This window comes from Hippocampus zosterae, chromosome 1 (assembly GCF_025434085.1).
Source record: "Hippocampus zosterae strain Florida chromosome 1, ASM2543408v3, whole genome shotgun sequence".
Lineage (NCBI taxonomy): Eukaryota > Metazoa > Chordata > Actinopteri > Syngnathiformes > Syngnathidae > Hippocampus > Hippocampus zosterae.
This window is the reverse complement of record NC_067451.1, coordinates 20892236-20917083: the sequence shown is the minus strand read 5'-3', so window position 1 is coordinate 20917083 and position 24848 is coordinate 20892236. Positions and strand designations below refer to the sequence as shown.

The window sequence follows — 24848 nt, the reverse complement described above, 5'->3', positions numbered from 1 at the left end:
TTGAATATTTTTGCTCGTCCCAATATTTTTCCTCCACATTGGCAGCTCCACACTTCCGTAAGAGTCCCTTGTTTTAAAATGAAATTGACGTCTCAAGCAAAGAACAATAATGGATTTACTTTCTGTATGCTGTACGTATATATTGTGTCTCCCTCAGAAGATAAATTTAACAATATAGAGATGTTGGCAATCAAATGTGTTGAACATGAGCAAAGGGGGTTGATTTTATCCATTATCACTGTCCCATGTCAGAGTTCGCACTTATTTAAATACAGGCGATGTAATATTATAGTGCTCAGGTTTTCTTCTGTAATCGCTTCTGAGAGTCTGCTCTTGTGAGATGCGGTATGTGTGGTTCTGAATACATTTCATGAGAGTTTTTGAATCTGCGTTTTGTCAGAATCATATATGAATACATTCAATCAGAAGGTCCATTCAAATGTATAATTTATAACGTTACCGACTCGACAGATACATGGTGGTGGACAGGGTGGTTTGAGGGAATATTCTTGTGGAAACATGCTAGCATTTATTGTTTGTTTATCTTGAAGAAAGTGATATTATCTCAGCGATTTATATATCAGTTCTAAATCATGACATCAGTGATGTCATGTTAACAATATTCTATCAGGTATAGAACTGTTAAAGTGACATTTATGAAAATCACATCATTTTCTGCAGTCAAACGGTTCTGTTTTAAAACGTTATTTATTTATTTATTCATTTAATAGTTTATGCAATAGACGTACTTTTGGCGATATATTTGGAGCTGTGTTGTGATTTTAGTTGTAGTTCAAACAAACGTCCACTAGAGAGCACAATGGACCATGACATTGAAGCCCCGTCATCCGCGTGCGCGGGGCTCCTCCCAAATGTACGTGATGCTTTTCGTCATTCGAACAAAGACTCTCAGTAGGTGGAAGAGACTAATGCGACGGAGATGGTTGTACGGAAGAATTAAATCGGTTTGTTCAAAATTTTCCTTCATAGCAAGCGGAGAGTATTTTTTGCACAGTTTCTACCTTTATGCCGTATTCGCATGCATGGAAAGATGTGTCCATCGAGCAAGTGGACCTCTGTGCGGATGCATTTGTTCTTCTTGCTGCTGGAGTGTTACTGGGAATCCGTGTGTGGCCAGCTCTCTTACTCGGTGGCGGAGGAGGTGAATGTTGGGACCTTTGTGGGAAATATTGCGAATGATTTAAACCTAAACCTGCGGGATTTGGAGTCTCGCATGTTTCAGATCGTTGCGGGAAGCAAGAGGAAATACTTTGAGGTAAACCTGAAGACTGGTGTCCTCTATGTGAAAGAAAGAATTGATCGAGAGGAACTGTGCCAAGGTGAAGCAAAATGTTCACTCAGTGTAGAAGCCGTCATTAGCAATCCATTAAAACTGTACCATTTTGAAATTATTGTCTTGGATGTAAACGACAATTATCCATCATTCTTGAGTAAATCACAAGTGTTAAATATTACAGAAAACACAGAGCTGCGCACAAAGTTTCCTCTGCGCGCAGCTCATGACGCAGACGTTGGCAAAAATGCAATACATTCATACAAGCTCGGTCCAAATGAACATTTCTCTCTTGAGTCACCCAAAGGAGAAAATGTGACGCCGGAATTGGTGCTTAAAAAGCTTTTGGACCGAGAAAAACAAGCTGTGATCACACTCACATTGACTGCAGTAGATGGAGGAACACCACCGAAATCAGGCACAATGATTATTGTTGTGAATGTACTGGACATTAATGATAATGCTCCTGTTTTTAGTCAAAGTCTGTACAAAGCAAGTGTCCATGAGAACATTAGCATTGGCACCCCAATAATAACATTAAATGCTACTGATTTAGATGCAGGTGAAAACGGACTCGTTTTCTATTCTTTCAGTGAAGTGGGTCGAGGGAAGCAGAGTGATTTGTTTGCTATAGACAAAACAAGTGGGACTGTTACCAACATACAGAATTTAGATTTTGAAGAGAGGGGCAATTTTGAGGTTAGAGTACAAGCTAGTGATGGGGCAAGAACTTCGCACACCAAGTTATTGATTGAGGTTTTAGACATCAATGACAATGCCCCTGAAATTTCATTTACATCTTTATTCACCACACTGAAAGAAGATGCAACGATGGGCACTGCCATTGCACTTGTCTCTGTGCTGGACCAAGATGGAGGTAAAAATGGTTTGGTCCACTGCAAAATTAATAATGATGTGCCTTTTAAACTTGAGTCAAATTATAAGAATTATTATTCTTTGGTTGTTGATGGTCCTCTCGACAGGGAGACCATACCTGTTTACAATATCAGCATTATTGCAACCGATGAAGGCATTCCACCTCTGTCCAGCACCAGTATTGTTAATGTGCGCATCTCAGATGTTAATGACAACACGCCTCACTTCTCAGAGCCCCTCATTAATGTTTATATCAAAGAAAATAGTCCACCAGGAGCAGTAATACATAGAGTGACTGCACTGGATGATGACATTGAACAAAATGGGCATGTGACGTACTCATTTTTGAAAAGTAGCATGGACTCAATGCTACTCACTACAGTGAATATTAACTCGGAAAGCGGAGATATCGTTGCTCTTCAGTCTTTTGACTATGAGAGGGTAAAAATGTTTCAGTTTCAAGTTCAGGCCACAGACTCTGGTGTTCCTCCGCTCAGCAGCAACGTCACTGTAAACGTTTTTATTCTGGATGAGAATGACAACAGTCCCGCCATTTTGGCTCCCTATTCCGAGCATGGCTCCGTGAACAGTGAGAGCATCCCCTATTCTGCCGAAGCGGGATACTTTGTGGCAAAGATCAGGGCAGTGGATGCAGACTCCGGCTACAATGCGCTGCTCTCCTATCACCTGTCTGAGCCCAAAGGCAACAACAACCTCTTCCGGATCGGAACCAGCACCGGGGAGATTCGGACCAAGAGGCGAATGAGCGACAATGACCTGAAAAGTCACCCCTTGGTGGTGTCGGTCTGTGATCACGGAGAAGCCTCCCTGTCAGCGACTGTGTCGATTGATGTGGTGGTGCTTGAAAGCACAGCTGACAACCACACTCCGTTCAGACATCCGCCCAGCAAGGAGGAGAGCTTCTCCGCCTTGCACTTGTATTTGCTCATCGCTGTTGTGGCCGTGTCGCTCATCTTTCTGCTCAGCCTCATCAGTTTAGTCGCCTTCAAATGCCACAGACAGACAGACGGACCCTTCGACAGGTACAGCGCCCCGATGATCACCACCCACCCTGACGGGAGCTGGTCTTACTCCAAAGCGACTCAGCAGTACGACGTGTGCTTCAGCTCAGACACACTCAAGAGTGACGTAGTGGTTTTCCCTGGGCCCTTTCCGCCTGTAGAAGCAGAACTGATCAGTATTAATGGAGGTGACACCTTTACCAGGACTCAAACTTTACCTAACACTGACAAGGTAAGAAATTTTCATGATATCAAATCGTCATTGTAACATGGATAGTCACACAGTAATCAAGTCAAATATTGTAGCTGTGTTTTGTCACGTGTACAGTACAATACCAATTAATTAGTGGGGCCTTTTAAAAACAATAAAATAAAATCAAAATATACGAAATATGGTACCATAAGAAATGCTGAAGAGAATAATGCATATTACTTGGAAACATTTCCATGACCAATGTTTGTTCAGTTGCTATATTGTAATGTACTTTAAAGACTTTTTTTCATTTAAAAAAGAGGTGTTTTGAAGGCAGACATGCAATGTTCCAGATCTTGTGTGGGATGGAGTTTGGAAGTTGAAACGTTTTAGATCATCAAGATTCTTACTCGTTGTTGAGCAGGAAGTGTGGGTTGAAGGATACCAGGGGCCTGCAAGAGTTCACGGATATAAGGATGCGTGACATTTTGGGGAGCTCTAAATGTATTTATATAAATGTTAAATACTTGTACCCAGTACGAATCCAGTATAGGTTAAGATGACATGAATGATATGTTCAACTGGTTCATTTATTTATAGTTTCACTGTTAACAAGCTTCGATTTGCGTTTGGACACCTACAATATAACATATGACAGTAGGATGCATTTTCGGTGATACTCGTTTGTGAAATTGCAATTCACATCAACTGGTTATAATATCGTCGAGAACGAAGTGCTGATGTCTGAGCATATGTTTTGCTCGAAAAAAAACTCCGCTTTAAAAAATAAAAAGTTGGGTCGCTCTCCGTGGTACTGAAGCGCATGATACTCGAGTCCTGTCCATGAGAGATGCATTTCAGAATAGAGACAATACATAAAACTCTGCTATCCAATATTATGCGACATTTTACAGTACAAAGCTAGTCTTCCAATTCCTTAAATCGTATGCAAATGAAAAACACGTTTAAATCTTCTTTTGACTTTAAGCTGCATTTCACCACAACCGTCGCAAGGTGACGCACAAGACCGTGCTAAAAATGCGCCTGGTGCGCACAAAGGCTGGAAGAAAAACGTCACAAATGGGGAGTGTTCATCGTCGAATCAACACAGTTGCAACGAGTCACACTCGGGGAACGTGAGCGGCAAAAGCTACATGCACGGATATACATTTGTGCTTTTTTTATATATATTTTTCCGTTCCCTGTGGATATACCAAAGGCAAAACGGGATTGATGTCAATTTGAGCGGGAATGGCTTCTCGGGACCAATGGGTTACCATTGGGGGGCTGTTTTTCTCTCTGCTTTGTCTGTGCGGCTGGACGACTGCTCAAATATCCTATTCCATCTCGGAGGAGGTAGACAAAGGGACCGCGGTGGGAAATCTCGCAAAGGATTTAAACCTCAGTGTGCAACAACTCCTGTCCACGGGTCTGCGGATAAACTCCGCGACGAAAAAGCAGCATTTTGACGTGAATTTGGAATCAGGAATATTGTATGTTAGCGAGAGAATAGACAGAGAGGAGCTGTGTCCGAATGTGGTGAAATGTTCTTTAAATTTAGAAGCTGCGTTAAGTAACCCTCGCAGGCTCCACCAAATTGAGGTTGTTATTAATGATATTAATGACAACGCTCCGGTTTTTAATCAAGACATCATGACAATAGACATGTCTGAAAATTATTTTCTCGGGGAAAAACACCCGCTTCCACGAGCACATGACGCAGACGTAGGCGCAAACTCAGTGAAGACTTACAAATTACACCCGAATCAATACTTTGTTTTAGACGTGCAAAACAACGGGGACAGCGTCTCTGCCGAATTATTACTACAGAAAGCTTTAGATAGAGAAACGCAGGATGTCGTTGACCTCACGCTTATTGCAGTCGATGGAGGAAGACCTACCAAATCAGGGACCACACAAATAAAAATAAATGTCCTTGATGTCAACGACAATTCGCCCTTGTTTAGCAAATCGCTTTACAAGGTCCAAGTTGTTGAAAATGCAGATATTGGCACCGCGTTGTTAAGACTGTCTGCTACTGATTTAGACGATGGCGTTAATGGGCAGCTCACGTATTCTTTTGCTGAGACGGGGCGTTTTAACCCTGATGACGTGTTTGCACTGAATGAAAATACAGGAGAAATCACCGTTAAAGGTGATATTGATTATGAGGTAACTCAAGCGTATGAGATTCGTGTTCAAGTGCGGGACAAAGGCGTTCCTCCTCGCTTGGCGCACAGCAAAGTTTTAGTGGAAGTCATTGACGTGAATGACAATGCACCGGAGATCACTGTGTCATCTCTCATGAGTCCCGTGAAAGAGGGTGCTGAGGTCGGCACTGCCGTTGCCATGGTGATGGTCACTGATAAGGACGGGGGTAAAAATGGACAAACGGAGTGTAAAATTGTTGGATCTGTGCCATTCATATTGAAGTTCAATTATAAAAATTACTACTCATTGTTGGTTGACGGGCCACTTGATAGAGAGGCCACCTCCCAATATCTTGTAACACTTACAGCTACCGATGAAGGAACTCCATCTCAGTCCATGACATACGTCATCACGATTGAAGTTTCTGATGTCAATGACAATCCACCTCAATTCATGGAGCCTGTAATTAATGTGTATGTGAAGGAGAATAGTCCAGTTGGAACAACTATTCACACTTTGATGACTACAGATGCTGATTTACTTGAAAATGGAAAAGCATCTTATCACTTGATAGACAGTCATTTTAAAACAACACACACAGCTTCAGTGATAAACATTAACTCAGAAAGTGGTCATATAGTCAGTTTGCAGTCTTTTGACTACGAGAAGTTAAAGACGTTTCAGTTCAAAGCTCAGGCCACGGACTCTGGTGTTCCTCCGCTCAGCAGCAACGTCACTGTAAACGTTTTTATCCTGGATGAGAATGACAACAGTCCCGCCATTTTGGCTCCCTATTCCGAGCACGGCTCCGTGAACAGTGAGAGCATCCCCTATTCTGCCGAAGCGGGATACTTTGTGGCAAAGATCAGGGCAGTGGATGCAGACTCTGGCTACAATGCGCTGCTCTCCTATCACCTGTCTGAGCCCAAAGGCAACAACAACCTCTTCCGGATCGGAACCAGCACCGGGGAGATTCGGACCAAGAGGCGAATGAGCGACAATGACCTGAAAAGTCACCCCTTGGTGGTGTCGGTCTGTGATCACGGAGAAGCCTCCCTGTCAGCGACTGTGTCGATTGACGTGGTGGTGCTCGAAAGCACAGCTGACATCCACACTCCGTTCAGACATGCGCCCAGCAAGGAGGAGAGTTTCTCCGCCCTGCACTTGTATCTGCTCATCGCCGTTGTGGCCGTGTCGCTCATCTTTCTGCTCAGCCTCATCACTTTAGTAGCCTTCAAATGCCACAGACAGACAGACGGACCCTTCGACAGGTACAGCGCCCCGATGATCACCACCCACCCTGACGGGAGCTGGTCTTACTCCAAAGCGACTCAGCAGTACGACGTGTGCTTCAGCTCAGACACACTCAAGAGTGACGTAGTGGTTTTCCCTGGGCCTTTCCCGCCTGTAGAAGCAGAACTGATCAGTATTAATGGAGGAGACACCTTTACCAGGACTCAGACACTTCCTAATTCTGAGAAGGTAGGATGAACATTTAAAACTGTAGATTCTAAAATTATAATGTACTCATACTGTGTATTTAAGCAGTTTGTATAAAAAAGTCAATACACCCCTGTTTAAATGCCTTTTTTTTTTACACTTTTTCAGATTTTACTGAATACTCAAGAGGCACACGGCACATTTTGTTCATGTCTCAGAGAACATGTAGGTCGATTTAAGTTTTGTGATTCTTTCAACATTTCTTTTGTCATTATGTAAATCTGGCATGGTATTGCAAACTAGTACCACAGACAACAAATATCATCTTTTTAAATAGAAAAACATTAATTTTTCATCCACTCACCAACTTGCTCGAAATATGAAGTCCAGCGGATTCTTTCAAAATTGAAGGGAACTCTTGCCCATGATAATCAGTATTGTTATTATATTTTTATGTATTTTTTTATATGTTAGTTGTAGTGGGTGATTTTTTTTTGTATGAGCTATTTGTAGTTGTTCACATGGCTGCCTTGTGTGAATGGGCAGATGGATGTATTGTTTGTTCCAAGGCTGGAGGTGTGACACTTTCTATGGAACAAGAAGAGCAAACACGTCTTTCTAAAGCTTGAGAAATATATGTTTCAACGTCCCAATGAATACAATGTTCACCGTTGTGTTTACAAATGATCATCTCTAAACACTGACGGTTACTAGATAGACAGTAGATTTTCCACTGTATGTAGATATATAGATCCATCCATCCATCCATCCATTTTCAACACCATTTATCTTGAAGGGAGTTTCTGGCACCTAATTCATCTGATTTCGACCAGAAAGCGGACTGCACCCTGAACTTATCGCCAGTTAGTCACAGGGCACATCTCAAGACAAACGACCATTCACACCCACATTCACACCGTCACTGAGTGGGCACCAATCCCATGCTGCTCGCACACGGCGTATACACTTACACTATCAGCAACTTACATGATTAAATATTACAATTTTAACAATCTTCATAACATTACAAGGTATTTTAATTTAATAAATCCAAATCGTACAACATTGGTCACAGTGCATTGTTCTATCTAAATAGCAATATTTTGCAAATCTGGGTCTTTCGCCATGAACCCAAACAACATGATACACATGTATTTGAGGTGTAGAATGTTTTGAAAAGGACATTACTGGTCGTTGAAAATGGTGACACGTTTTAATGTTTTAACAGTTATTGACCACACGATGTCGCACTAAGACCACAAATATGATAATACATAACCGCCCCTCTCTCCGGCGATGTAAAATTGTCCCTGGCTGCCGTTTTGACAGTCACTCGGGCTGCGTGTTGGCGAGAAGTGTTGGTACCGCCGAAGGTTTATGTTGGTGTCGGATATGCAAAAGGGGGATTTCCATTACTAGCTGGATTGCAGTTTTTTTTTGTACAACGATGGGGGCCGAGGAGCATTTTTGGATTTATATCGTTGCCTTGCTTTTCTTTTGTGACGAATCTGCTTCACAATTCTCTTACTCCATTTCCGAGGAGATGAACAAAGGCACAGTGGTGGGGAATATCGCCAAGGATTTGAACCTCAATTTGCAAGAATTGCACAGCAGAGACCTACGTATTGTTTCCAGTTACAGTCAGAAATATATTGCGGTAGATCTTCGGACGGGGAGCCTCTTTGTTAACGACAGAATAGACCGGGAGGAGCTTTGTCCCAGCGCGGCGCAGTGCTTTGTGAGAATGCAGGCAGTGCTGAGCAACCCGATGAGTGTGCACCGCATTGACGTTAATGTTTTGGATATGAACGACAATTCACCGAAATTTGAGGAAGAATTACACATCTTAAAAATATCTGAATCCCTGGGACCGGGAGAAAAATATTTTCTCCCAGAAGCAGTCGATTCAGATACAGGAAGCAATTCAGTAAAAACGTATATATTAAGTCCAAATGAACATTTTACTCTGGATGTACAAAGTGGCGGAGAACACGGCGTGTCTGCAGAGCTGGTGCTGCACAAAGCTTTAGATCGAGAGAAAGAGCCGATTCATGAACTTACTCTTACTGCTTTAGATGGAGGAAAACCTACCAGATCGGGCATGTTACATATTAAAGTAGTGGTCGTGGATGCGAACGATAACACACCTGTTTTTAGTAAGTCGCTTTATAAAGTGCGCGTGAGTGAAAACACCGCGCAGGGCTCATTTGTGATCAAATTAAATGCAACTGATTTGGACGAAGGAATAAACGGTAAGATTGTGTATTCTTTAAATAAACGAGGCAACAATGATCCATCAAATGATTTTAATCTCAACGTAGAAACGGGAGAAATCACATTGAAAAGTACTTTAAATTATGAAGAGACTCCTGCCTATGAAGTAAGGATTCAAGCAACTGATCAAGGCCTTTCTCCTCGGAGCACAAATGCAAAACTGCTCATCGAGGTAATTGATGTGAACGACAACGCCCCTGAAATAATGGTTACTTCACTAATGACACCAGTCAAGGAAAATGCAGAATTGGGGACAATTGTTGCGTTCGTAACAATAAGTGACAAGGATGGTGGAAATAATGGTGTAACCAATTGTAAGGTAGTTGGATCTGTTCCCTTTAAGCTCAAGTCTAACTACAAAAACGATTATTCATTAGTAGTTGATGGAGCACTAGACAGAGAAAACACATCTATTTACAATGTCTCCGTTATAGCCACAGATGAAGGAAGTCCGCCTCTGTCGACGAGAAGAATAATTACTATTCATGTTTCCGATGTTAATGATAACGCACCTCATTTTATAGAACCTGTTATTAATGTGTATGTCAAAGAAAATACTCCAACTGGATATTCTATTTATTCCATAAAGGCAGTTGATCCTGATTTGGATGTGAATGCTAAAGTGTCATACACATTGTTAGATAGTTATCCAAGGAATATTCTAATTTCATCACTTATTAACATCAACCAAGAGAGTGGAGACATTGTCAGTTTGCAATCTTTTGACTACGAAAAGTTAAAAACGTTTCAGTTCAAAGTTCAGGCCACAGACTCTGGTGTTCCTCCGCTCAGCAGTAACGTGACTGTCAATGTGTTTATCCTGGATGAGAATGACAATAGTCCGACCGTTTTGACTCCCTATTCCGAGCATGGCTCAGTGAACAGTGAGAGCATCCCCTATTCTGCCGAAGCGGGATACTTTGTGGCAAAGATCAGGGCAGTGGATGCAGACTCTGGCTACAATGCGCTGCTCTCCTATCACCTGTCTGAGCCCAAAGGCAACAACAACCTCTTCCGGATCGGAACCAGCACCGGGGAGATTCGGACCAAGAGGCGAATGAGCGACAATGACCTGAAAAGTCACCCCTTGGTGGTGTCGGTCTGTGATCACGGAGAAGCCTCCCTGTCAGCGACTGTGTCGATTGATGTGGTGGTGCTTGAAAGCACAGCTGACATCCACACTCCGTTCAGACATGCGCCCAGCAAGGAGGAGAGCTTCTCCGCCTTGCACTTGTATCTGCTCATCGCCGTTGTGGCCGTGTCGCTCATCTTTCTGCTCAGCCTCATCACATTAGTAGCCTTCAAATGCCACAGACAGACAGACCGACCCTTCGACAGGTACAGCGCCCCGATGATCACCACCCACCCTGACGGGAGCTGGTCGTACTCCAAAGCGACTCAGCAGTATGACGTGTGCTTCAGTTCAGACACACTCAAGAGTGATGTAGTAGTTTTCCCTGGGCCTTTTCCGCCTGTAGAAGCAGAACTGATCAGTATTAATGGAGGAGACACCTTTACCAAGACTCAAACTTTACCCACCTCTGAGAAGGTAGGCTGACAATTTGTTTTGTTCTTTAGTTTGACCATGGAAGGGCTTTCAATAGAAAGCAATGTGTAGCCGAAAAAAATATATACACATACATTTTTTTCATGTTAACCTTCCTTCATGCATTAATAAATCTTGCAGGTTAAACTCAAACATGTCTGTAAGAACTACAAATGAATAATTGTTTGAATGGAAAGCACACTATGTGCAAATAATGAAAATCACTCATACATGGAGTGATCATTATGTTTGCTGATGTAGATTGCACTTTATTCTGCACTGTACATTGAAAAAGATGGTGTGATGAATTTACTCAATTTTATTGTGTCAAGTGGTTGCTCGAATGCATAATCTGGATTTAGATACAGTACAGTACATTCTGAAAGTAGATGTAAAGATTGCATAGATGGTGAGTAATCTACAATTTAGCTAGATTTTTTTAGTAGATGTATGCAGTCTACTGAAATAATCTATCTGAACCATTTTTTTGTGAAGTGCTGCAAGAAGTCGAGGTTGTGCACTTTTAAGATGAAGGTCTTGTGTGTTCCCTACTGGCTATCGATGGTCATGTCTGCATGCTGAACTTCCACTTTTGACATCACATAACCACTCATTATACATGTAGTGGTGACAAAAGCAACTCCAAATACCGCTTTCCGTGGTGCTGGACTTGATGTCGATGCACTTTTGTGGGTGCCTCATATTGATGATCAGATTGATTATCCATCCATCCATTCTGTATACTGCTTGTGTGGTTCAGAGCTGATAGGAGCTGGCGCCTGAGCTGGCACCTATCCTGGCTTTCGTGGTAAAGCTTTACCAAGCCTTTGTACAACCCCTTAGACTGAAGGATGGTCAATCACATAGTACAAATAGAATTCGACAACCATTCACAGTCAGTCACATTTATTACACTATCAGGGAGTGATCACTGCGCACTACCTGTCTGGAGGTCAAATGAGTGAACATTCACACCATCGGTGACTTAATATTCTGAATTATAATTGTCATTATGAAATATTGTAGTATTATGAATAATACAGTTGATATCGAGTTTCCTCTTTTGTTTGTGTTATGCCAGCAACTATGTAATGTACAGTGTAGGTCGAAATTAGTATTACTACTATTGATTGATATTTTCTGAAAATGTTGTCATACATTTTAAGTGGAAGATATGAATCAACGTTTTCCAGCGGTATTCGGGGCCAGGCCGAAATAAAAAGGTTCTTTTGTTGATCGGTCTTTTGCTTGTGCAGTGACAGTCATGATAGACCTATACCTTAAATTCGCCACACGAGGTCGCAGGAGACCGTAAATATGGATATGTTGATTCGACGGCTCCTCAATAATTCTACTCCGCCCCGCTCGAGGAAAAAGCTATCGTCATCCGCCGATAGTCCATGCGCAGAATGCACGGCAACATCGCAATAGTAATGCTGCATTCGATTCAGTGATCTCCGTGTGGATAAATAATCGACGGCTGATTGTACATTTTCCTTCGTTGGCGATGAGGATGCATCAACAAAGACACGATTTCTGGATTTACTTTGCTTTGCTGCTTTGTATTTTCGGCTCGTCCGCTTCGCAATTGTCCTACTCCATTACCGAGGAGGCGAACAAAGGCTTCGTGGTGGGCAACATCGCCAAGGATTTAAACCTCAACCTGCACGAGATGGACACCAGAGGTCTGCGTGTGGTTTCCAGCTACAGCAAAGAGTATTTCAACGTCAATTTGCAGAGCGGTAACTTATTTGTAAAGGAAAGAATAGACAGGGAGGAGCTTTGTCCGAATACGGCGAAATGTTCTCTTCGGATACAAGCTGTGTTAAACAGTCCAATGACGGCGCATCGCGTTGATATCACTATTTTGGACATGAATGACAATTCACCTGCTTTTATAGAAAGTGTGTACGCTTTGGACATTTTTGAATCAGCTTCACCAGGAGAGCGGTATTTCCTCCCAGTGGCCGTGGACGCAGACTTTGGCAGTAATTCGGTGAGGAGCTACAAATTGAGCAACAATGAACATTTTACACTGGATGTGCAGAGCGGGGGAGACCACGGCGTATCTGCAGAATTGGTGCTACAAAAGTCTTTAGATCGAGAGAAACAAACTCTCATCACACTCACGCTCACCGCTGTCGACGGAGGTAAACCTCCTAAATCTGGCTCGTTGCAAATACGCGTAAATGTGCTCGATGTCAACGACAACGTTCCCACGTTTAGCAAGTCGCTTTACAAAGTGCGTCTGAGCGAAGATGCCGCGCAGGGCTCACTTGTGATTAAATTGAATTCAACTGATTTGGACGAAGGAATAAACAGTAAGATTGTGTATTCATTAATTAAACGAGGCAACAACGATCCGTCAAGTGTTTTTAATCTAAATGCAGAAACGGGGAAAATCACCTTGAAAGGTAGTTTGGATTATGAAGAGACTCCTGCGTATGAAGTAAGAATTCAAGCGATGGATCAGGGTCCTGTTCCTCGGATTGGACATGCTAAATTGCTCATAGAGATAATTGATGTGAATGACAACGCCCCTGAAATAACGGTGACGTCATTGATGACGCCAGTAAAAGAAAACGCAGAACTGGGGACAGTTGTTGCTTTGGTTACAGTAAATGACAAGGATAGTGGGAATAACGGTGTAACCAGTTGTAAGGTAGTTGGATCTGTTCCATTTAAGCTGAAATCTAACTACAAAAATGATTATTCATTGGTAGTTGATGGAGCACTAGACAGAGAAAACACATCTATTTACAATGTCTCCATTATAGCCACAGATGAAGGAAGTCCGCCTCTGTCAACTAAAAGGATCATTGTTGTTCATGTTTCAGATGTGAATGATAATGCACCTCGTTTCATGGAACCTGTTATTAATGTGTATATCAAAGAAAATAGTCCAACTGGATATTCTCTTTGTTCTGTCAATGCAAATGATCCTGATTTGGACACAAATGCGAAAATTTCATACACATTGTTAGATAACTATTCAAGGACTGTTTCAATGTCATCATTTTTTAGTATCAACTCAGATAGTGGAGACATTGTCAGTTTGCAATCTTTTGACTACGAAAAGTTAAAAACGTTTCAGTTCAAAGTTCAGGCCACAGACTCTGGTGTTCCTCCGCTTAGCAGCAACGTGACCGTCAATGTTTTTATCCTGGATGAGAATGACAACAGTCCCACCGTTTTGGCTCCCTATTCCGAGCACGGCTCCGTGAACAGTGAGAGCATCCCCTATTCTGCCGAAGCGGGATACTTTGTGGCAAAGATCAGGGCAGTGGATGCAGACTCCGGCTACAATGCGCTGCTCTCCTATCACCTGTCTGAGCCCAAAGACAACAACAACCTCTTCCGGATCGGAACCAGCACCGGGGAGATTCGGACCAAGAGGCGAATGAGTGACAATGACCTGAAGAGTCACCCCTTGGTGGTGTCGGTCTGTGATCACGGAGAAGCCTCCCTGTCAGCGACTGTGTCGATTGACGTGGTGGTGCTCGAAAGCACAGCTGACATCCACACTCCGTTCAGACATGCTCCCAGCAAGGAGGAGAGCTTCTCCGCCTTGCACTTGTATCTGCTCATCGCCGTTGTGGCCGTGTCGCTCATCTTTCTGCTCAGCCTCATCACTTTAGTCGCCTTCAAATGTCACAGACAGACAGACGGACCCTTCGACAGGTACAGCGCCCCGATGATCACCACCCACCCTGACGGGAGCTGGTCGTACTCCAAAGCGACTCAGCAGTACGACGTGTGCTTCAGCTCAGACACACTCAAGAGTGACGTAGTGGTTTTCCCTGGGCCCTTTCCACCTGTCGAAGCAGAACTGATCAGTATTAATGGAGGAGACACCTTTACCAGGACTCAAACTCTACCTAATTCTGAGAAGGTAGGCTGACAGTTCGTATGATTTTTTAAAATAGCTGCACTCAGTCATGTTTAAATTGAATGAATGATTAATAATCAGCAATGACTCCAAAACTACCTCGGCATTTCGTGTTTGAAAACTGTTTATGGCAGTTTGGATGATTCCTGGTTTCAAGAGACCAAAAGGGCCCTGTTTTTGGCCATAGTTGTAGTGGTTCAAATAGCTGCTGTCCATTCAGGTGCTTCAGGGTCGATTTTCATCCCACGATTGACTGGTGACCAGTCAAAGGGTGGATTACACATTTTAATCTGCCTTTTACACCAAATTCGTGTTGGGATAGGTTACAGGCCTCAAGATAAAGTACAGTACCATGGAAATTAGTCCATTTGCTCTGTCCTTGGTGCTGAACGTTGTTTCATTGCTCAATGCAGAAGGTTCATGATTTCCACTCAAAACCACATCACTGATCCCCAAATCAGTACTGTATCACATGCTCTAAAGTGTATAAAAGTGTTTATCTGAGTTACTGATGTAATTAATGTTTCTGTTTTATTGTGTTAAACATCAAAACAATGCCCGATCCACAGCTTTGCCACAATTAGGACCAGCACACTGTCAAATATAATATATTGAATTTACTCTCAAAGAATATGCATAGTTGCTTAAAAAAGGAATTGACTTGATCTTATAATAAACATACATTTTGAGTTTGCAGCATTAAAATGAACTTCAAGGAGCTGGATACCAGTAACTTTGTTCTGAATTTGCCTTCCTCAAATCAACATTTTATTTACCTTATCTATCTATTTTCACCATTTTAACTTGAAATTCATGAATTGGAAGAGCTCAATTCTCTTTAGTTTTACTCACACATCATATATTGTACAGGTCAATGTGTCCATTGCCAGAAAAGAATACGGGTGTAAGTTAGTCTGATTTAAACTAGCTTGTCTGAGTTTATCTTGATAAATTAGCCTGCATGATTACACTGCTGATTAATCTGCATTTTCAAGAACTACTGCTCTAGGCCTATTAGAGGTTTGCTTTTGAAATGCATCCTGTTTTTATTTCACTGTTCCAACATCACATTTCTTTCTTTGCAACGAATTAACTCTAAATAGCAAGTAACATTACTCTTGTTTTGTTTCGGGCACAGTTTAACGGATATGAATGCAAATGGATACTTAGTATTTCATACTGTGGAAAATTCATACCCGCCAATAGTACGTGTACAGTACATCCCCTCTTTTTACGGCAATGTATATACCAATTTCGAACGCTTGAGGTCGCCTTAGACCACCACTTTGTATGAACCGCTTGTCTCCGCGGGTCGGTGTAACGTCACCAGACTGATCGCATTGTGTGCGTCGCCCTAAAGACTTCCATATTCGGCGGAGGAGGATATCGGGTGAAATTATGGACGACCGCGCGTTGTTTTGTGGATGAAACACGCCATTTTTTAGGTGGGAATCAGTGGAAATAGCAATGGGTATTGGACGGCAACAGTCAGGTCTCCGATGCTTCTTCAGTGCCGTTTTATGGCACTGCTGCGCTGCTCAGATTTCCTATTCTATAACCGAAGAGGTGGACAAAGGAACCGTGGTGGGCAACCTTGCGAAGGATTTAAATGTCAACGCGAAGGACCTGCAAACTCGGGATTTAAATGTCGTATCCGCTGACAGTAAGGAATATTTCAAGGCCAATTTTCGAACGGGGGAGCTTTATGTCGCCGAGAGAGTAGACCGCGAGGAGCTGTGTCCAAAGGCAATCAAATGCACTCTCAACTTAGAGGCCATACTGAGAAACCCGATGGCGCTGCATCGAATTGAGGTGGTGATCGATGATTTAAACGACAACGCACCTCGCTTTGTGGAGGAGTCGCATTCAATTAACGTGTCTGAGACATCTCCCACAGGCGAGCATTTCTTACTTCCACTCGCGCTTGACGCTGATACTGGAGTAAACACGATCAAGACTTACAAGCTGAGCACAAATGAATATTTTTCTCTAGCTGTGCAGGGTGGTGGAGAGCAAAGTGTATCCGCCGAGTTGGTGCTTTTAAAAGCTTTAGATAGAGAAAAACAAGCAACGATCAAATTAACATTGACAGCCGTAGATGGAGGAAACCCTCCCAAAACTGGCACGTTATTGTTACATGTAAATGTGTTGGATGTTAATGATAACACACCTTCTTTTAGTCAAGCGCTGTACAAGGCTCGTGTGAAAGAGAATGCGCCACCTGGGTCTTTAGTTGTTCAGTTAAGTGCTACAGATTTGGATGAAGGGGACAATGGGAGGATACGATTTTCTTTTGTTAAACGTGCGAATTTTGACCCCGCAGATGTATTTTTAATAAATGCAGACACGGGCGAGATCGTTGTAAAAGGCCATTTGGACCACGAGGCGCAAGGTGCGTATGACATTCATGTTCAGGCTACTGATAAAGGTTTGTTGCCTCGGAGAGCAAATGCAAAGCTACTTGTAGAAGTCCTCGACGTGAATGACAATGCTCCAGAAATTGTGGTGACATCACTCATCAACCCCGTCAAAGAAGACGCTGAGATTGGAAGCGTGGTGGCCTTAGTGACGGTGACTGATAAAGACGAAGGAAAAAACGGCAACACCCAATGTAAACTAAGTGGCTCTGCACCTTTTATGCTCAAATCTAATTATAAAAACTATTACTCTCTAGTTGTGGATGCTCCACTTGACAGGGAGGAATACTCATTTTACAGTGTCACTGTTGTCGCAAATGATGAGGGCAGCCCTCCTCTTTCTAGCATTAGCATCATTGCCATTCAGGTGGCTGATGTTAATGACAACGCACCACGTTTCACTGAACCTATTATTAATATTTATGTGAAAGAAAACAATCCTGTTGGAGCCAGTATTCACAGAATAACCGCAATAGACTCGGATCTGATTGACAATGCAAGAGTGATGTATGCATTATTGGGAGATGCAAATGGTATTCCAATAGCATCAGTGATGAACATTAACCCCGACAGTGGAGATGTAGTGGCTTTGCAGTCTTTTGACTATGAGAAGTTAAAGACGTTTCAGTTTCAAGTTCAGGCCACAGACTCTGGTGTTCCTCCGCTCAGCAGCAATGTCTCCGTAAACGTTTTTATCCTGGATGAGAATGACAATAGTCCCGCCATTTTGGCTCCCTATTCCGAGCATGGCTCAGTGAACAGTGAGAGCATCCCCTATTCTGCCGAAGTGGGATACTTTGTAGCAAAGATCAGGGCAGTGGATGCAGACTCCGGCTACAATGCACTGCTCTCCTATCACCTGTCTGAGCCCAAAGGCAACAACAACCTCTTCCGGATCGGAACCAGCACCGGGGAGATTCGGACCAAGAGGCGAATGAGCGACAATGACCTGAAAAGTCACCCCTTGGTGGTGTCGGTCTGTGATCACGGAGAAGCCTCCCTGTCAGCGACTGTGTCGATTGACGTGGTGGTGCTCGAAAGCACAGCTGACATCCACACTCCGTTCAGACATGCTCCCAGCAAGGAGGAGAGCTTCTCCGCCTTGCACTTGTATCTACTCATCGCCGTTGTGGCCGTGTCACTCATCTTTCTGCTCAGCCTCATCACTTTAGTCGCCTTCAAATGCCACAGACAGACAGATGGACACTTCGATAGATACAGCGCCCCGATGATCACCACCCACCCTGACGGGAGCTGGTCTTACTCCAAAGCGACTCAGCAGTACGACGTGTGCTTCAGCTCAGACACACTCAAGAGTGACGTAGTGGTTTTCCCTGGGCCTTTTCCGCCTGTAGAAGCAGAACTGATCAGTCTTAATGGAGGAGACACCTTTTCTAGGACTCAGACTTTACCTAACACTGACAAGGTAGGGTGAACTTTTATAATTCCACATTTTTAATGCATCTTTATAATTTGTGCATACAGTATATCATCAAAATAAAAACTTTGTGACAGCAATTGCCATTAAATATGGACCACACTCTCAATTTGAAGCGGGTGTGTACAGTTGTGCAAACACTGTAGCTCAGACCCCTTTTTTGACTTACCTTCTCAAAAGGATGCTTTTTTTCCAGTTGAATTGTGCATCTTAAGTTCACATTGATGGTTGGAAAATATTTTAAATTACTTGTCTTTGCTCTCATTTTTTTTTACCTCACAAAAATATGTATTTCAAAAGGTGAGTGTAGACATTCATTCATTCATCTTCCGTACCGCTTGATCCTCACTAGGGTCGCGGGGGGTGCTGGAGCCTATCCCAGCTGTCTCCGGGCAGTAGGCGGGGGACACCCTGAATCGGTTGCCAGCCAATCGCAGGGCACACATAGACGAACAACCATCCACGCTCACACTCACACCTAGGGACAATTTAGAGTGTTCAATCAGCCTGCCATGCATATTTTTGGAATGTGGGAGGAAACCGGAGCACCCGGAGAAAACCCACGCAGGCCCGGGGAGAACATGCAAACTCCACACAGGGAGGCCGGAGCAGGAATTGAACCCGGTACCTCTGCACTGTGAAGCCGACGTGCTAACCACTGGACTACCGGGCCGCGAGTGTAGACATCTTAAATCCAATCTGTCATTTTAGTGACTGATCAGAATGATTCGCGTTGATATAAACTGATGCCATATTTTTTGGGCAGTTCTTGGTCATCTACATTGTGTTGAAAGTACTGAAAATGCATTTTTAAAAAAATATGCTAAGATTGAAGTCACAGTTATTTTTCTTTGTATTATTTTGTACACAGTATAATCCTACTGTGACTAATCCGAACAAACTGTTGCACCTAAAAATCTTAGAATTTGTATGTTGTCGGTGTGCCTTGAAAAAATTATGCTGAGGAAAGAACATGCCCTTTATGTCTCATAAATACTACAGGATCAAATTTAGTATATACAGTATATTATTTACATTTTTACATGGAGAATAATGGAATTGATATGAGTTTAATTCAGGGTCTTGCAGATTTTAGAGATTTACAGTATCTACCTTATTACTTATTAAACTGTTATTTTTAGTTGTTTTGCCATTGATTGTTGCTGTATTAAGACAATACTTGCTGGCATATACATCGAATTAATGTATGCCAGGTCTGGCAATGTATGTTTAATATTTGTAATGGGTGTTTTAAATAAGATTATTGGACCATGAATTGCGTTGAATCCGGAACTTGGTGATTCTGAGGAATCTATCCGTTGTGCTGAATCGTGTTTTGGCGCACTTGATGGGTTGTTCGTTTGCTGTAAGCAACACTTTATTATTATTATTTTTAGTAGCTTTAATTGAGATTCTTTACCCCCTGTCGAGCAGTTTTGTTGTGTTGTCGGATAGATTTACAATCGACTTAGGTTTTGCAGAATTGTGTATCTCTGCGCTTGAGTCGGTGCCTTTTTGTTATTTAAACCACATCACTAATATATACTGCCCATTCAGCGGGTGTAGCGCATATTTAGCAATAGCATCGTAACATCAGTTGGTGTCGCTTGACACCAAAGTTGTGCCGCCTAACCGCCCACCCCCCCACCCGTGCTCCATCCACCATCCCTATTGACACCCCCTCCTGTTCTTCCGGCGAAGCGTCAGCCGTTCGTTGTGCTTTGTCGGGAAATACGCACCAGCCCACGAAGCATCTTGTGCGGGGCGTCTCCTCGTTGCAAGTGTGGGCAATGGGCATGCTCCGAAATGATTTATTTTATTTAGTCGCTGCAATGAGTGGACATTGTGGGCGGTCGAGTATGATTTGGATACATCTGGTCCTTTTTCTTTGTTTGTACGACGGCGGCGTGGCGCAAGTCTCATTTTCTGTCTCCGAGGAGGTTGACAAAGGATCGGTCGTGGGGAATCTCGCCAAGGAATTACAAATTAATGTCCAGGATTTGGAAACACGGGATTTAAGAGTCATGTCTGGGACGTCTAACAAGTATTTCGACGTGGATTTAAAATTCGGTGCTTTGTACGTTTGCGACAGGATCGACCGCGAACAACTTTGTCCCAATACCGCCAAATGCTCAATAAATATTGAAGCCATATTGAGCCACCCGATGCGTGTTCATCGCATTGAAATTCAAATCAGCGACATCAACGACAACGCACCGGCTTTTCGCGAAAAGGAGAAGATTTTCAACATTTCAGAATCGTCATTTCCGGGTGAGAGATATCTACTGCCCGTGGCAAATGACGCTGATACTGGCACTAACTCGGTGAAGAGCTACAAGCTGAGCCCCAATGAATATTTTTCACTGGACGCACACATTGAGTCTGCCGAGCTGGTGTTGCAGAAAGCTTTAGACAGGGAGAAGCAGTCCGTCATCCACCTCACTTTAACTGCTCTCGACGGAGGAAAGCCTCCCCGCTCGGGGACTTTAGAAATAGCAGTAAACGTCATCGACACAAATGATAATGTTCCTGTATTTGATCAGCCTCTGTACAAGTCTCGCGTGACTGAAAACGCCCAGTTTTTAACCTCCGTAGTGACAGTTCAGGCTACAGACTTAGATGAGGGACTAAACGGCGAGATTACCTATTCATTGATTGTTCGGGATAATTTCAATCCAAGAACATTGTTTGCTATTAACCCCGATACTGGTGAAATAACTGTGGCAGGAAAGGTAGACTATGAGGAAAACAAAGCGTTTGACATAAGAGTACTAGCTCGGGACAAGGGCTCCCCGTCTCGCAGTGTGCACGGAAAGGTTTTGGTGGAGGTAGTGGATGTTAACGACAATATTCCTGAAATCACTGTCACCTCTCTAATGAGTCCAGTAAAGGAGGATGCTGAGGCAGGTACAGTGGTTGCTTTGGTGACTGTCAGTGATAAAGATGGTGGTAAAAATGGGCAAACCAGTGTGAAGCTTGCTGGCGTGGTGCCTTTCAAACTCAAGATGAACTATAAAAATTATTATTCACTGACAGTTGAAGGACCTCTTGACAGAGAATATATTCCTCAATTCAATATCCCTGTGGTAGCAGCAGATGAGGGCACGCCGCCTCTCTCAAGCACTGCAATTATTCCAATTCAAATTTCTGATGTGAATGACAATGCACCTGTATTTCTGCAATCAGTGATTAATATTTACGTAAAAGAGAATAGTGAAACAGGGGCAACTCTGTTCACCTTAACTGCTTCGGACCCTGATGTAGAGCAGAATGCGAAAGTCGGGTATCATCTGATTGACAGTGTTTCCACGAATATTCCAATAACATCAGTGATGAACATTAACTCCGACAGTGGAGATGTAGTGGCTTTGCAGTCTTTTGACTATGAGAAGTTAAAGACGTTTCAGTTTCAAGTTCAGGCCACAGACTCTGGTGTTCCTCCGCTCAGCAGCAATGTCTCCGTAAACGTTTTTATCCTGGATGAGAATGACAATAGTCCCGCCATTTTGGCTCCCTATTCCGAGCACGGCTCCGTGAACAGTGAGAGCATCCCCTATTCTGCCGAAGCGGGATACTTTGTGGCAAAGATCAGGGCAGTGGATGCAGACTCCGGATACAATGCGCTGCTCTCCTATCACCTGTCTGAGCCCAAAGGCAACAACAACCTCTTCCGGATCGGAACCAGCACCGGGGAGATTCGGACCAAGAGGCGAATGAGTGACAATGACCTGAAAAGTCACCCCTTGGTGGTGTCGGTCTGTGACAATGGAGAAGCCTCCCTGTCAGCGACTGTGTCGATTGACGTGGTGGTGCTCGAAAGCACAGCTGACATCCACACTCCGTTCAGACATGCGCCCAGCAAGGAGGAGACCTTCTCCGCTTTGCACTTGTATCTGCTCATCGCCGTTGTGGCCGTGTCGCTCATCTTTCTGCTCAGCCTCATCAGTTTAGTCGCCTTCAAATGCAACAGACAGACAGACGGACCCTTCGACAGGTACAGCGCCCCGATGATCACCACCCACCCTGACGGGAGCTGGTCTTACTCCAAAGCGACTCAGCAGTACGACGTGTGCTTCAGCTCAGACACACTCAAGAGTGACGTAGTGGTTTTCCCTGGGCCCTTTTCGCCTGTAGAAGCAGAACTGATCAGTATTAATGGAGGAGACACCTTTACCAGGACTCAGACTTTACCGAACACTGAGAAGGTAATGTAGATGGCACAAACCTCACAGGTCTAGCCAAGATATCATATCATATTTAGATTTGTGTTGTCTATAATGTTAGAGCGTTTGTATACAATACAATACATCCTGATTTATATAGCGCTTTCGCAACAGCTGTTCATAAACAAACCAGTTCATGTCATTCCCATTTCCTTTGGAAGTGTGTAAAGTCAAACATTTTCTTGGATTATTTTTTTTAGACATTGGTGAAATAATAAATTGTGTTTCCGAGTAGAACAGTGATTCCCAACCAGGGCGCCATGGCACATGAATCTCCCATGAGGGGTCCTCAGGAGATCCCATGAAAAATTACTCAATTTGATTTAACTTGTCAGAGAACCATTGACTAATCGCACACACACTGTACTTGTTTATCCATCTCTGTCAGCAACATATAGTGTCAGGCAGAACATTTTTAGATGATCTTTCTTTATATGACAAGGTACAATAAGCCTTTGTTGCTACTTACACAGTCAGTCATTCCTGACGGTATCGGCTTTGTGATCGGTGAAATAGGCCCAGATTTCACTCTGAGCTAGTCAGATTGTGAGTAAACTCAGACTAGGTCATTATTTTATTGGTCATCGTTTTTGTGGCATTGTTGTTTGGTGTGTGATTAAATTTTTACAATGTAAAATGGACCCTTTGGCTCGAAAAACATGGACAAGAAAATACACAGTTTAGCGAAGGAATCAACATGTTACTTAGGTAGAGCTCTTCGGTGGCCTTGGTCAGCAACTAAAATATAATTATGCGAATAACTTCCTTAGTATAGAGGTGTGGTAATTAACCACGTTTCTCGAGTTCTAATTGAATGATGAATGTCTAACCTTTCATTCACATATTTCTTCCTGCCATTTTCGTTTGAATGAATGTATCATATTTGACCACACGATGTCCCCCTCGGCCCAAAGATGTTAAACTCTTTAAAAACGCGCCTCCCATTTCTTTTCATTGAGTGATTCTTTGTTCGTTGTTTGAGTCCTCATTGCGTGTCCCGACTCCGAGATGTTGAAATGTTACCGATGCAGTTTAATATTTCGGGGGCCGCTGTCTAGCAAGCCAGGAAAATAATGAATATGGACCACATTTTTCGTCTTTGCATATATTTTTCCTTGCCTTGGTTTCACCTATGGAGTGTGGCATCTGCACAGATCGTTTATACGGTGACGGAAGAATCAAATCCTGGAACCACTGTGGGGAATTTAGCAAAGGATTTGCACCTCGATGACCAAGATTTGGAATTGGGAGGTTTGCAAATAACAGGAGCAAATGCCAGGTATTTAGAAGTCATCGCTAAAACGGGAATACTAGTTGTAAAGGACAGAATAGACCGAGAGGAGCTGTGCTACCGCCGAGTAAAGTGCTCTTTGGAAGTGGAAAGCATATCAAACGCGCCTCTGAATCTCTATCGTTTTGAGGTCAAAATTGTGGACATAAACGACAACGCCCCGTCTTTCCGACTACCTGAGATACTTCTCAATGTGTCTGAGTTTGCCTTTGCTGGAGAACGATTTGCATTACCAAAAGCATTAGACGCAGATGTAGGCAGTAATTCAGTAAAAAGCTATAAATTAAGCCAAAATGAGCATTTCTCCTTGGATGTACAGAATGCCGGTGAGCAATCCATGTCTGCTGAATTAGTGTTGCAAAAAGCTCTGGATCGCGAGAAACAGTCTGTTATCAAGCTCAAATTAACAGCTCTGGATGGAGGAAAACCTGCGAAATCGGGGACGTTACAAGTCACAATTGTTGTACAGGATGTTAATGACAATATTCCAATATTCGACAACGCGTTGTACAAAGCCACCGTGACTGAAAATGCTCTCCCTGGTACAAGTGTTCTATCAGTGCACGCTCATGATTTAGATGAAGGCCTTAATGGAGAAATAGTGTATTCTTTTATAGATCACGATGGTGATGATATTGACAAATTTGCTATAAATTCAGTCACAGGGGAAATTACGGTAAAAGGTGACTTGGATCATGAAAAGGGCAATGCTGTTGAAATGAGAGTGCAAGCAAAAGACAAAGGCTTGAATTCAAGAGCATCATATTGTAAAATACTAGTTGAAATCATTGACA

General features: G+C 43.1%; 1 protein-coding gene and 1 long non-coding RNA gene across 39 annotated transcripts in view; one reads left to right on the top strand and one right to left on the bottom strand.

Moving 5' to 3' along the window:
• LOC127610195 (protocadherin alpha-C2-like) overlaps positions 1-24848 on the top strand; it is a 138044-nt gene that overhangs the window by 89186 nt on the left and 24010 nt on the right. For 3 of the 38 annotated variants that reach the window (XM_052080225.1, XM_052080171.1, XM_052080097.1), the window contains one exon: positions 10323-10799. The exons of 20 other annotated variants lie outside the window; for them this stretch is intronic. In XM_052080225.1, coding sequence (XP_051936185.1) covers positions 10323-10799 — 477 coding nt within the window. Of the gene's footprint in view, positions 1-884; positions 3425-4350; positions 7019-8095; positions 9423-9508; positions 9570-10322; positions 10800-11913; positions 16319-24848 lie in introns of those variants that run through there. 15 more of the 38 variants (XM_052080200.1, XM_052080088.1, XM_052080125.1 and 12 more) reach the window with 14 other exon arrangements.
• Positions 13971-22407, bottom strand: LOC127611186 (uncharacterized). The gene is made up of 3 exons (XR_007965269.1): positions 22269-22407; positions 17962-18051; positions 13971-14121 (listed from the first exon to the last, which is right to left on the bottom strand). It is a non-coding gene; the product is annotated as an uncharacterized LOC127611186 (long non-coding RNA).